Genomic DNA, 15,438 nt, shown 5'->3' on the forward strand with positions numbered 1-15,438 from the left:
AAACTTTTTCTTTTTGGTGGGTTGCACATTAGAAAAGAAAAAGAAAATTGTTTGATAAACTTTTAAGAAAGTGTTTTGTGTTTTCAAATAAAGGATAATTATTCAAGTAGGAATCACTAATCCCTATACACATAAGCTATTTCTCTAAAAAATGAGAGGAATAGCTATTTATGAAGGAATTGACAACCTTTTTTAAAAATACCAATTTTTTTTCAAAAATTTCTTTTAACTCTTAAATTTGTTTTTTATTAAAAAAGAAAGAAAGAAAGGAAAAACCTAAAATTGTAGGAGGGTGGCCGACAACCCCATTGGGTGGTCGGCCACCCATTGCAGGACTTAGGGGTGGTCACACGCATCACCCCCGAAGCACCTTGGGGTGAACCCTCGAGGAGCCCCGGGGGTAGTGCGACCACCCTCGGTGGATTTGGAGGTGGCCTTGGCCACTGCCGAAACGTCGTGGGGGTCCACCCCAAGGTGCTTTGGGGATGGTTGCACCACCCCCAAGTCCTGTAGCGGGTGGGCAGCCACCACTGCAATTCTAGGTTTTTTTTTTTTATTATTATTATTATTATTATTTAATTTTTTAAAAGAAGGGTGAGGTTTTTAGTAATTTTGGTTCAACTCCAATTAGAATACATATGTTGTTACTAAATTAAGGAATATGAATAACTATTCAATTCAACTTTCGTTTATTCCTAATAGTTATTAATTTTCCTAACGGAATACCCAATCCACAAATCAAACGAGGCTTCAATGCCACCTAACTCTCAATAGATTATGGGTTATCCAAGACACTCCTTGCTAGAGCCAGCGACCTAGGCCAATGAAGAACTACACGCAACCTAGTCGAAGGGCGACACGTGGCTTAGTCGTATAAGGAAGGAATGACCTTCAACTAGAGGGAACAAAGTTAAAAAGGAAAGGTAAGAACTTCACTCATTTATTCAAAGCACACAATAAGCTAGTATTCTTAGTGATTGCAAGTCCTTGACAGGTCGAGAGAAGCTCTTCCTTATCTTTAGGTAGAGAATTTTTGCCTCCTTAGTGAGGCTTTCTGCCACCGATGTGTGGATACTAGGGGAGGAGGGAAGGTGTTTTCCTCTTTCCCTCCTCCCTCTCTTCCTTTCTCCCTTGCTCATATCTCCCTCTCTTTCTTCCTTGGTTTGTTTAATGTTTCCCTTGTTTTTCTTCCTCTACTCCATTTCACTGTTTATACCCTTCATCCATCGCCGTTTGGTTAGTCCCCAACTGTCGATCAACCTCTCCATTGCCACACAACGCGCTGCTCACCGCCATCCCACTGCCACGCCACGCTCTACTCATCGCCATCCCACCGGATCTGGTTGGGTTTCTAGAACAAATTTTTTAAAAAATTAGATCTAGCCTTCTCTATCAGCTCTGTTCATCCATGCAACCACTCACCGTGCTCATTGACCTCCCTTCTTCTGGCCATTGGCCTTCATGCTTCATTCTGCTGGCTACACGTTGGCCCGTCAGCGACTTCGTCAATGGTATAGTTTCCATCTGTTAGCTCCGCTCCACCACTGTACTCACCGGCCTTCCAGTGTCCAATCATCGGCCTTCATGTTTGATTTACCCGTGCATGGGACTCACATGCCGGTCAGAAAGCATCAATCGCCAATCCAGCTTCAACATTGCCACTAGTAGTTCGGTGTTTTTTTTTTTTTTTTTTTTTTTTTTTTTCTTCACTTTGTATTTTTGTTTTGTTGGAGCTTTAGATATCATATAGTCTCCCTGCACTATTGTTGTTTTATTTTTGGGTGGAGACTCAATTCAAGGCTTTGTTTCAGTCTTTTACCGTATATGTTTTACTAATGTGCTTTGTTATGGTGGTTAAGAAGTGGTCAGTTGCAGTTGTGGTTATTTAGATTCTTTAATAGTAATATCCATGCTGCCACCACACATTTCTTGTCTTATGCTGTCTTTGGGTTGTGCTGCAAGCATCTCGAGATTGGACTCTAGTTTTTTTTTCGTTTTCTTTGTTTATTTGCTACCTTTGTATAGCTGTCATGCTTGCAAAGCCGTTAGGAGTGCATTTTATTCTGTACCTCTTTTTAGTCAGATAGGTCGCTTTAGATCTTGTAGTCGAAAGCATTCTCAATTGATTTTTCATTTTCTCTTCATTTTAGATTAAGAATGGCAAATACTCCACTTGTAATCTTATTTGATTAAAAAAAAAAACTCCTCAACAAGTCTCTAAGCTAGTTTTCTTAGTCATTGCACGTCCCCTTGGAATTGGTTCAACATCATCAATTATTATTATTATTCCAAAACCCAATAAACATGTGAACTAAGCAATAAGCACCATTAAACATAGAAATGAGATCAGACGGATCTTTTATTGTTATCAAAATAGTGAAGTTGTCATATCTTTCTATGCAATGTCATGTCAAGCATGTAGTAATAATTCGGGAAAAGATTGTTTGAACCTATTTGTGCTTTACCTATTTTTGACATAAAGAGTCCAGTTTACACTTTTACAAATTTGGAACACAAGTTTATTTAAATCTAAGACCTTCATCTATTTTATATAAAATAACATAAAAAAAAAAAAAAACCTAGTATGCAAATCATATTATAAATTAAAAGAAAAAACAAACAAAAGGAAGCAGGAATATCTTGCCCCATGATTGGGGTTGCTCCTCTATTGGGATTGGGGAGGCTGTGAACCATGCCTCTCTAATTAGGGGGTGGTTGTGAGCCATCTTTTTATTAGGGGCGACCAGCTTGGTTAGAGGGAGTGGAACCACGACCACACCGACACTCTCAAAAGTGTTGCTTATACAACCACATTTTTTTTTTATTTTTTTTTATTTTTATTTTTTTCACTTTTTAAAATTTTTAACATGAAGGGCATAATCATATTTTTATGTCATTTTTGTATTTAGTTGAAGGAAAAAAAAAAAAAAGAATATCTTGAATTTAAAATCTTTGTAAACTAGATTCTAAGGTGATAATTGAAAATTTAAATCTTAATGTCAAAAATAGGTAAAGTACAAGGGCACCGCAGGGGAGGGGGGTGTTATTATGTAAATTGGTTTCAACATCATAATGAATGTATCTTTTTCACATGTAAAATATGTGATGTTTTTTAGTTGGACCACCTGTGGCCGCTTGGAGTAACGATAGTAATCTAGTCAATTCTTGATGATTTATTGCAAGATTTTGAAGGTATGTTTGGGTGATATTGCTGAATTAGTGTTTGTGATATGTTTGTATATTAAGGTTTAGTTTAGATCTTTTATAACATTGGTATGTATAGTATAATTTTATATTAATATAATGATTCTTAATAGAAGTTCTAGTTATAAAGATTAATGTTCATAGAGATATCAGATGCTTATGCCGCTTAGTGTATATATATGAAATATCTTGGTCTTATTCTTTGAAGGAATTAGACTGAGAATCATACTGAATATATATATATCTTGGTCTTATTCTTTGAAGGAATTAGACTAAGAATCATACTGAATAATTAATTACTAGTTAATTAATTTATTGAGACATTACAAAAACCACCCGACTTAACATAATTTTTTTGTTACACTGTAATCCTTGTAATCCCCGTCACCCCTGTAAACAAATATAAATGTTATCATGTGAAATTTTTTTTTTTTTTTTTTGGATTTAAATATTATGCAGGCCTACACTGTTATGGCAGTCGCCATCTACCTTAATTGGCATGACTCTTGACCTCTTTAGTCTTTTCTAAGGAATTTAACACCGAAAAGTGTCCCCATACCAAATATAACATTACATTATACAAATAAATGTAGGCACCATTTGGCAATTCCTTCCCCTTCCCCTTTCCTCAACACCATTCATATTTTCTTTTTCCAAAAAATCAACATAAAAATATTTTCATTTTTATATTATATCATTTACTTTTAATTACAATTCAAATAAAAAAATCATTACAAAACATTTTTTTTTTTTTAAAACTTTTTCATATTAAACATTTGGGAAAACTTCACTTTAGATCCTTGAACTACCACCTCTTTTGACATGCCTCTCTCAAACTTTAAAACCTCTCATTTTAGATCCCTAAACTTTCAATTTCTATCACTTTGGACCCCTCCATCAATTTTTGCCGTTAAAACTCTTAAAAAGACAAAATTACTTTTCAATTTTTTTTATTAAAAAAGAAAAATATTAAAAAAAATTAAAAAAAATTAAAAAAAGGTTACAAGGTGGCCTACTGTGGGTCACCTTGTGATTTTTTTAATAATTTTTAATTTGAAATTAATGATAAATTTAAAATTTTATAAAAAAGTTAGGAGTATTAAAGTCATTACCTAACTTTTAATGTTTAAAATCTAACGAAAGAGTTCAAAATAATAAAAATTAAAAATTCAAAGTTGTAAAGTGAAATATTTTAAAGTTTAAGAGATATCGAAAAAGATAATAATTTAGGACTACAAATAAAGTTTCCTCTAAACAGTTTTACTTTTCTCTCGCATCCGCTACAACAACAAGGGCAAAAGGGTTGGCCAAACACCAGTAATTAACATCAATCATTCCATGTACTTTAGACTCACTTTCCTTTTCAATTGTCGGTTTTTATTTATTTATTTATTGATAACTCCTCTCACACCTCAAAAGTTATCCACTCACCGCCTAGAAAGGCCCCTAATACTATTTTGACCCCAAAACACGATCAAATTTTGGATCTTGTTGGGTTGTGTTTTAAAAAATTAGGCTTTAAAAACTACGGTTAGAGAATATACAAGACTCATACATAGAATATTTTCTAACAGTTCTATTTTTCTTAAAATAAAAACAAAGATAACAAATATCTTATAATTCCTCTTATAAAATTGATGTGATAGGGTTTATTAATTCTTGGGTCATTAAAAACAAAATATCCCGTAGTTATTAGACCTTGACATATTAGTTTTGAGAGATATTTTTAGAATGTTTATGTGATATGTAGTATTACTAAAAAGAATCAAAGTAAATTTTAAGAAAAATATTGTTAAAAATTATATTTTTATTTCACAATTATCCTACAATGCTAATATGAGATTTTTTACTAATTCTTGAATTAATTATTATAAAAAAAATTAATTAAAATTGCTACATGAGTTACAAATACTATGAGATAATTATAAAGTAAAAATGTGGGATACCATTTTTTTTTTTTAAAAAAGAAATACAAACCCTTTTCCACTCCTCCCAACTTCAAAAATATTCGAACTTTTTCACTTTTTATATACATCAATCAATTTTATTACTATTCAAACAAAAAAATTCACTATAAAATAAAATTTTTTCATATAAAAAATTTAAAATTTATTTCTATTTTATATCACATAAATCACTTTTTACTATTATTAAAAAAAACTTACCTCAAAAGTCTTCTTAGGTGCCAAAGGCACCATTTGGCAACTCATTTCTCTACTGATAAATTTGCTATAAACTGAATTATAGTTAATTCATATAAATTCATTTAATAAAATGATATGTGTTGAATAGTTATTAAAAAAAATATGAAAAGCACGTGTTATTAAAAAAATATATATGCTTTTCACGTATTAACAAACGCCTCCTTAGTAAGTCAAATTTTTTTCCTCCTCTTATGGGGAGACGTTAAAAATAAAAAAACACTCCCAAACCACACTCAAAGGGGGAAGAGAGAAAAAAAGACTTTCTTGTGATTTTCACCACTTTTAGAGGCCGTTTTCTGAGTTGAAGCCTTCCATTGTCTCTACGGAAGGTGATTTGACTGATTTAACACAAAATTCCGAAAATACCCTTGAATTGTCTTAAATGCTCGTAACAGACCCTTGTCGCTATTACACACATCTTCATCACAATGTGGCACGGTCCCCACTCTTGCATGGGGCAATAAGATTACTCAAATATTTTAACACAAAATACAATAATTAATTAATACCCTCTACGTATTTTTTAATATTATGATTATATGGGTACTGAAAATTTGTGCTGTGCTTGATTTTTTTATTGATTTGATTGTTTTCTAAGTAACCGAAGTAACGCATTATCACATGGCCTCGCTGGACAGAGATCGTAGATGTTACTTCAAAGCTTGTCATTAATCTAGATATTCTCCCTTAATGAATACAAATCTTTTTGCTGGTCAACTTTTGCATATTACTGTTTGTTTTTTGTTTGGAGATGGCTTTGAGCTAAGTTCTAGAAAAGCAATGAGTGTGTTTCACGGCAAAGGACCCACATGTGTGTGGAGGATTGGGTTTCATTGGGTTTCAGGGCGTGCATAATAAAGACCCATCTTGTGCTCTTGCATGAATGATGGTGTTAGGGACATTTTTTTTAGCACAGTGGCTCCCCTGTACTTTTTCTTTAATGGTAATGAGTGGTTTTGGTGCCTTGTGTCGTTTGAGGGTTTGAATTTGGGAATCTTCTTGGTGGGTTTAAGGGTGGAAAAAAAATTTACCGACTTTTTTTTGGTTTTTTGGGTTTGGCTGTGGACAGCTGGGTGGTTTTGGGGGCAGAGAAGATTGAAGGGGTTGACCTAATTTGGGTGTCTGGTTGAGGGATTTCTTTTGGGGTTGTGGCCTGTGGGATTGGATTTGGGTCATTTTTTAAGTGGGTGTGTGTTAATGGAGTGGTTTTAGGTTTTTGATGGGTTTTGGACTGGGTTTTTGAAGGCATATGCGTTGTTCTCTTAAATCTACTGGTAGATTTGGGGTAGTTTTGCTGGAAAATTTAGTGGGATTCTTCTTCAAAGTGCTGTTTTTTGGCTGGTATACAAGGGAAGAAACCACATTGTGGTGCTTTTTCAAGTTTCTGAGAGACTTGGTTTGAGAATTTCCGGTTTGGTCGTTCATGGTTTTTCTGGTTGATTTTGGTTTCTTGAGGGTAAAAATCAACTGGATTTCTGTTTCTACTACTAAAATTGCTCTACTTGAACCAAAGGGTTTATTGGGTGTGAAAATACGCTCTTCAGTGTGAGGTAGAGGCCGAGTAGAGTTGTCTTTGGGTTTCACATTAGCTCAGCCCTTTTCTTGCAGTTTTAAGGTGCTTTTATTGTGAGAAAATGGCTTGCATGAAACTGGGATCCAAAACTGATGCATTCCAACGGCAAGGGCAGGCCTGGTATGTAATTGGGTCTCTCTGATATTTTCCTTTCTTTGATTCATACATGAAATCTATTGACTTTTGCACGACTTAATGTTGAGGACAAAAAAGTTTACTCCCTCCCTATCACAGACAATTATTCTTAGTTAAGGTTGTTAGAGATGTTTCATGCGAAAAGATCTGTATGTGTCTGCGATCTGAACGGACAAGTAATTTTTTCTTGAAATAGGAAGCTTGCTCGTTCTTCATCGGCTTATGACTCACAATCTTGTGTCACTCGTTTTTATTTTGAGCTTCACTTTCGTATATTAAGAAAACTTTTCTGTGTAGGTTTTGAGTTGAAATTGAGATCGTTAAATAGTTGCTTGGGAAGATGTGCATGCATTGCTGATAATATCAATATATTTGCCTAAATAGAACTTTGATGAAGTGTCAATAGGTGAATGGTTTTCAATTTTCCCTTAATTATGTGGAAATAGTAGTTGAGGAATGGTTCAACTAATTTGGGTGGGCGGTCCTTCTAGCTGGGTACCACAATCATTTTTTTAAGCTTGATAAAGCAGATGGACATTTCCAGCTGCTTTATCACAGATATCCCTATGGTTGTTTGATTTGACTCTTTAAAACTAATCTTATTCATTAGATTGGTTTTGTCATTTTACTAATATGTGCTTCAGCCGTTAGATCTCGTATAGTTAGAATGATCCTGGCCCAGGATCTGGGTATTTTTCATTTTAAATAAATTTAACACACAAGCCCCCACCTGGGTTTTTGTCAAAATCGCAACATTGAGTGAAGTTTGGTTGTTTTCTTTAGTTTTATGAACTGATGGGTGCAAATGCGGTCATGTGTAAGCATAGTTAATATGATTATGGGGCGGGGGAAGTTCTTTTTTTCGTTTTTTGATTGATAAGTTATAGATGCACCTTGTGGGACATGAACCCTCCGCCTTACCTTGCTACAAATGGAGGAAATACCATTTGAGCTAAAGCTCGTTGGTAAACGAGGGAAGTTCTTAAGGATGGGAAAAGTTGTTGGGCTTTGACCTCAAGCCAAGTGCTTGAGTTTGGTTTGGCATTTGACCTTCCATTACTTCCTTTTTTTTTTTTCAAATTTTTTTTCCTAGTTCTTTTTTATTCTGGGAAAGTTTGACTTCTTCCAAACTTTCTCCCCCCTCAATTGATCAAAGAATGTAAGAAATTGAGCAATGAATATTTCTCATTAAGTTCAAAATTTAGGATGGATATATCATATGTAAGACCAATTGGCTAGGAAGGATGGGTATAGGTATGGTATATGTTGATGATTGGACAAGAGGGATATAGATAACAAAAAGGTTTCTAGTTGTAAACTTTAGGTGCATTAAACACACATACATTGATAAATTTATTGGAAATGTTTGTAGATATATAGCTTTATTCTCCGATTTTGGTATATTTAACATGTATTTGATATGTATTGGGGAATATGCGAGGAGTATTGGTATCTAATAAGTATATGATGTGGATATGGCTCTCTTTTAGAAGCATCCATGGGCTCACATTTAGTGTATTACCTGCCAGAACTTATCTGGCCTCTTGTGGATTGTCTTGTGGTTAGAATAAACAATCTGAGATGGCTTCACAAATGATCATTCATATTTATACTTGCATTCTTTGTGTATTGAGTCTTGTGGTTATGACAATGACACAACTTTAAGTGGTAAGATGAAAGAAGGAAGAATCGAAGATGGCTTTCTACCCATTTTAATGTGTATCTTCTGTTGATGGTGGAATTTATCAGAACATACAAGTCATAATATGACTCTAGTATGTACAAACCTTAAACTTGTATAACAAGGAAACCTTTCTCATAAGATGGTTCGTCAAGGAAGAGGACCAATTGGTAACACTATTGAAATACTGTCATTGAGATCAGTTTATATCTTTGCTTTGATTTGATAAAACGTGCCTTTAAGGATATTTATCATGTGCACTTCACAATGGATTATTGCTTATGAAATGGTGTTTTTGATTTGCCATTTTTTAATTGGTGATATGCCCCAGGTCCTCTACTTGATCACAAAAGTGCTACTTCACTTACATGTGTGTGTGTGTGTGTGAGTGCGTGCGCGCATACGTGTGCATGTGTAACAATTCTTATTTTTTCTTCTCTTCTTTTTGACGTTTCATATACCTGTAATATTATAGGTTCTGCACAACTGGACTTCCTAGTGATATTGTTGTTGAAGTTGGGGAGATGTCCTTTCATCTTCACAAGGTACCCAATATTTACTATGTTAATATTCAATTCCTTTTGAGATATATATTGTCATTGTACTTTACTTGAATATAGACAATTGTTCAAAATAATTTGCTTCACCTTTTCAAAAACCTTATGTTGCTTCCTTTATCTAGTGGAGTTAATTCATTGGGTAAACGATCATTTATATTGCTTATATACTCAGATTCTGCCTGCCAGGGTTACTAACACTGAACAAGATTTCAATTACCTGTCCAATAGTCTCCTGGTGTAGAAGTAGGTTTAGATGTTAGTAATTCCTCATCCCCCCCCCCCTTCATTTTGAAACCTTGCCTCTTGATTATTGTGAGTAAGTTGCATGTTTTCCTACATTCTCATAAATTTTCGTCTCTTGATTTCTTGCCCAAGCTGGTTGTTGACTCCTACTCAAGGTGGGGGGCAGTCTCGTTATAATGTGGACCTGCATGCCAAACTAACTAGAGATCAGCATGTGATCATTATAAAGAACTTCTGATGAACTACACTTTATTAAGTCTTATCTCTCTCTCTCTCTCCTTTTTTTTTTTTTTTTTTTTTTTTCTAGTTATCCTGTTCAATTTACCTTTATGTCCAGTAAATTATGTATTAAATGATTGCTGAAATATTTTTTTGCTTCATATCAGCTGTAAGGTATAGTTCCTTACTTTTTTAGGTGAGGTGGAACAGGCAATACCATTTATAATGTCTTACACTTGTTAATAATTGATAATGCAGTTCCCTTTGCTCTCTAGAAGCGGGGTTATGGAAAAATTGATTGCAAAAGCATCTGAAGATGGAGACGAAGGATGTGTCATAAACCTTCCTGACATTCCTGGTGGGGCTAAAACTTTTGAACTTGTGGCCAAGTTCTGCTATGGGGTGAAGCTTGAACTTACATCCTCAAATGTTGTGTACCTACGCTGTGCTGCCGAGCATCTTGAAATGAAAGAGGAGTATGGTGAAGGCAATTTGATTACTCAGACTGAGACCTTTCTGAATCAAGTAGTTCTTCGTAGTTGGAAAGACTCACTAAAGGCTCTGCAAACCTGTGATGATGTTCTCCCCTATGCTGAAGAACTTAACATTACAAAAAGGTGCATTGAGTCGCTAGCTACTAAGGCATGTACTGACCCAAATCTATTTGGCTGGCCTGTTATGGAGCATAGTGGGCCCATGCAGAGCCCCGGAGGGAGTGTGTTGTGGAATGGGATAAGTACAGGGGCTAAACCAAAGAATGCGAGTTCAGATTGGTGGTACGATGACGTATGTACTTTAAGTTTGCCTCTCTATAAGAGGTTGATTTCAGTCATGGAAGCTCGGGGCATCAAACAGGATATTATTGCTGGGTCCCTCACTTGCTATGCAAAAAGGTACCTGCCAGGTTTGAATCGGCGTCAGGGAGCCAGTGAGTCCAGTAACCGTCTGGCACCAGTGGCTATGGGGGCTCCGCCATCAGAAGAAGACCAGAAGCTTTTCTTGGAAGAGATTGATAGGCTACTTCCAATACAGAAGGGCCTAATGCCAACTAAGATCTTATTTGGTCTACTTCGAACATCCATGATTCTGCGAGTCAGCCAGTCTTGCATATCAAATTTGGAGAAAAGAATTGGGATGCAGCTTGATCAAGCTACAGTGGAAGATCTGTTGATGCCCAATTTCTCTTATTCCATGGAGACACTATACAATGTTGACTGTGTGCAACGGATTCTTGAGCACTTTCTTGAGATGGATCAGGTTTCAGGTGGGGCCTCTCCATGTGCAATCGATGATGGCCAATTGATTGGCTCACCTTCATTGACACCAGTCACAATGGTAGCCAAGCTAATCGATGGGTACCTCGCAGAGGTTGCCCCTGATGTTAATTTGAAGCCCCCCAAATTTCAGGCTCTTGCTGCTGCAGTTCCTGACTATGCAAGGCCCTTGGATGATGGTCTTTACCGCGCGATAGACATTTATCTGAAGGTATTGATTATTTCATTCACATACAAAACCCTGGGCCTGAATAGCTCGTAATTCATTTTGACTTCTAACATAGTTGAACAGGAAATTGTGTGAAAGAACATACTACGTCTTAGCCCAAACTTGCTACTCTCAATCCTGGCCAATTTCAGCTGTTGACTGCACCCAACCTGAATCACCTCAATTCAAATTCAGTTGGGTCAGGTTACAATTTTGACAGGATTTGGTTTCTTTGATTTTTTTGTTTTGTTTTGTTCTTTTTTTTTTTTTTGGTATATCTTATTTTATTTATCTGGCGCTTTTCTATTCTTTCTCCTATTAGAACGTGCCCCCATGTTTATGTAGTTGGTACTTGATTTATGAAAGTTTGGCTGACTCTCAGCACTGCACATCAAGTTGCTTCTGTCTGTGAAACTGAAACAAACTACTGCCACCAAACCAAGGTCGGTTTCACTTCGTCTTGGTTTCAGTCTGGAAATTTGAACCAGACAGGGCTACCTTCTGCTGAGTCCCCAATTTTTAATCCTTATGTCCTTTTTATTTGTATTTATGGACACTTATTGACAGAGCAATCAGCTTCAAGTTTGTTGCTGTTGGCACTGGATTTACCAGGGTCTGAAATCATATTATAGGGCCCTTAGAAAAATGAAAGGGACAAAAAAATAATGATAAAAAAAGAAGACAACATACTAGATTGGAAACACTTTTTAAATTTGGGCTTATTTGGTTTCCCTTTGGTTATCAAACCTGCAGTCACACCCATGGTTGGCAGAGTCGGAAAGAGAACAACTCTGCAGGCTGATGGACTGCCAGAAGCTTTCCTTAGAAGCATGCACCCATGCTGCACAGAATGAGAGGCTTCCTCTTAGAATAGTTGTTCAAGTTCTCTTCTTTGAGCAGCTTCAGCTCAGGACATCCATTGCTGGCTGCTTTCTGGTTTCAGATAATCTTGATGGATCAAGACAGTTAAGAAGTGGGATTGCTGCATCTAATGAAGGAGGAGGAGGAGGAGGAGGAGGCTGGGCCACCGCCGTGAGGGAGAATCAGGTTTTGAAGGTCGGAATGGATCACATGAGGTTGCGAGTATCTGAGCTGGAGAAGGAATGTACAAACATGAGGCAGGAGATTGAGAAGTTGGGTCGTGTAAAGGGTTCGAGTGCCTGGGGAAGCGTGTCGAAGAAATTTGGGTTTAAGTTGAAGTCTCAGATGTGCAGTGCTCAAGCTGAATCTGTTAGCAATCAGAATACTGGTAATGGGAAGGTCGAGAAGTTGAAGGAAAGGCATGGAAAGAACAAGAAAAATTCATCTCATATTGAATAGACCATTTCCTTTCTTAATTGTTTATTATTTTGTACCATTTCCTTCATAACTTATCATTTGTAATTCCACTTTTTTTTAATCTCCAAGTTAGAAACGAAGATTTCATCTCCCCCTTCTGTTTGTTTGCTTTTAGTTTTCCCTTCATCGATCTTAACCAAGTATGATATAGAGATGGATGGAAGAAAGTGTAATGTGTTTTTTGTAACTGAAGCAAGGGTCTCTCTCTCTCTCTCTCTCTCTCTCTCTCTCTCTCTGTGTACTATTTTACCTTTCTTGAAGGGCTTGATGGATTAAAGTTTGCCACTGAGTTGCTTCACATACTTCTGGTGTGTGTTGTGATTTGGTTGAGTAAACTGACCAAGCAAAATAATATGTTTATATGTCTTAATTTAGTTCATAAACATACTTATTCGCCGGAATGCGTTTAAACTTTGTTTCGTTTATGAATTTTAATTTACTGCATTTTAAGATATATATATATATAATGTGTGTGTGTGGGGGGGAAAGGGAGGGAATTATAAATAAAAAACAAATGCGACAGTGCTTTTCTAAGAATAGTTGGAAATGGGTCAAATAAATGACTTGGCCTATCAAATGAACTGATACCACTGATGAAGGTGGTTAAAGATGCCAACATTTCATAGACGGTAAAAAACCTATAAGAATTATCAGTTCTATTTAGTTGTGGAGTTGATTGTATGCTGCCGTTCTTCTCTGACCTTGAGTAAAGGCTATCACTCCCCCCAGCCTGACTTCTGATCAGCCATATAATATGAACATTGTTTTTTGGAAGTTAAGAAAATTCAACAAGGTTTCCATCTTCCATAAAACTTCAAAGTTGAGTAATATTATCAATTTTGAATAAATTGGATGCATCCAACAATAAATTTGCCTTAATAATATATTCATATTGAGTGCATAAGTAGGACAGGATATGCATTTCCTGGTGAATAGAGCTTTATAATTATGAGTTTCATCTATTTACCTATGAACTTTCTTACCATAAAACTGGACATTAAGGAAGAACTTTAGTTGTACCTTTTGACACAAAATGGAGTACCATTAGATTCGAATTATTGCATGGGGAATGAAATTGGAAATATAACACCAAATGGGAGTAAAATGCATGTCCTAACGTATTATGAGAAATTGAAGACGGAAAATGTGGGACAACCTTCCACTGCTGGGGGTAGCTGGAATGACCATCCTCCAGCAATGGGTGGTTGCTCCCTTGTAACGATCTTGGAATTAATTAATTGGTAAATAACTCGATTGTCTCCCTAAACTCATTTACCAAGTAAATAAGTTCAAATATATCCTCTACTCATCAAAAAGAGATTACTAAGAATAACACCCCTCCTCATTGACACATAATATTGTTTGCTTTTGGCTTTCCCGAATCAGACTTCCTAGGAGATCGTCCATCTTGGTACTACTTTCGCATAAGCTCGCTTAACTGCGGAGTTCTGATAGGATCATGACCATCATGACTTTAAAACGCGTTGTTGATATAAAGGGTGTAAGTATACATATAAACACATTTCCATCTCCATACCCAGGCAATGTGAGATGCCACACTAAGCAGCATAAATATATGACTTTTCTTTTATTAATGCAATCATAGCATTTACTAAGAGTCACATATTAACTAAAATCACTACATTATACTTATCATTACTAAAAAGAATATCTATGCTAAACCTTAATACACAAGTACATCTCAAAACACTAGGTTTGAAACATCACCAAAAAGTACTAATTACCATGAGTAGCCTGCAAAATTCTGCAATAAGTCCTCAAACAAAAACTAAATCAATATTGTTATGTCAAATGTCTGCAACTGCCTCGAGATCCGTATTACCAAAAACCTAGTTGGCTTCTTTGTAAAACATTTGTGTTTTCCAGTCAGTTTTCCTCTAGAGTGAGTGTGAGAGAGTGTCTTGGAGGAGGAGGAGTCTTCTTGGTCTTTTGTGGTTTAAGGAGGTAACTTTCCTAGCCCAACTAATTTTATTAGTTGTTTTACTATTTGGTTTGTTTTCGTGGCATAACTTGTAGGTTTAAGCCTTTAGATGGCTTTTGTTGGCTTTAACACTAGCTTAACGATGAATTAGTGGATTGATGATATTGGACGCATCTTTTCTGCATGAGTGCATTACTGTGGTTTAGGACTATATTTCGGATCATGTTAAGACCTAAGGACGTACCAAGAGGAGGTTTTATTGGTTTTTGGTTTGAGATGAGTTTTTGCCGATCACCAAACGTTCAACCCTCATCTGGATGAACGTTTGATGTCGTGACTGAATGTTCAACCTCTTATATTTGATCATTTGATGGTCAGACAGTAAGCTTATTCTGAGCATGTAACGCCCCCAAATCTGGCCTTGACCAGTTTGGTAGGTGATGTGGTCTTTTTAAAGCAAAATAATATCAATAATAATAAAACACTCGCAATAGTACGAATCCTCGTAGGAAAGGGCTATATTGAGGGTGTCGAATCTCAAGGACTGCGTAGGAATTGCTATCAAGTTTTGCAAGACTAAAAGTAACTTAAGAAAAGATTTGTCATTTTGTTGTTGACTAAAGTGCATAAAATAAACGCAAAAGAGAATTGCAATATAAGAGAGAGAGAATATAGGGTATTGACTTCACCGTTATCCGCACATTAATGGTTAATCATATTTAATTAGAGAAATTCATTTTATGCATGATAAAAATAAACAAGAAATTACCATATTAAGGAATAAGTATAATCCATCTTCGGTTGGCATGGACTGTCCACCTAACCACTAAGATGCGGTACAATCCGTCTTCCCTAAT

General features: G+C 35.9%; 1 protein-coding gene across 1 annotated transcript; it reads left to right on the plus strand.

The window, feature by feature from the left end:
* Window positions 1–6,178: 6,178 nt before the first annotated feature.
* LOC132170432 (BTB/POZ domain-containing protein At1g30440) lies at window positions 6,179–12,853 on the plus strand. The gene is made up of 4 exons (XM_059581418.1): window positions 6,179–7,101; window positions 9,273–9,342; window positions 10,078–11,304; window positions 12,055–12,853. The coding sequence occupies exons 1-4, from the start codon at window positions 7,043–7,045 to the stop codon at window positions 12,619–12,621; spliced, it is 1,923 nt and encodes a 640-aa protein (XP_059437401.1). The 5' UTR covers window positions 6,179–7,042; the 3' UTR covers window positions 12,622–12,853.
* The last annotated feature ends 2,585 nt before the right edge of the window (window positions 12,854–15,438 follow it).

Source organism: Corylus avellana, chromosome ca2 (genome assembly GCF_901000735.1).
Source record: "Corylus avellana chromosome ca2, CavTom2PMs-1.0".
NCBI classification, from domain to species: Eukaryota; Viridiplantae; Streptophyta; class Magnoliopsida; order Fagales; family Betulaceae; genus Corylus; species Corylus avellana.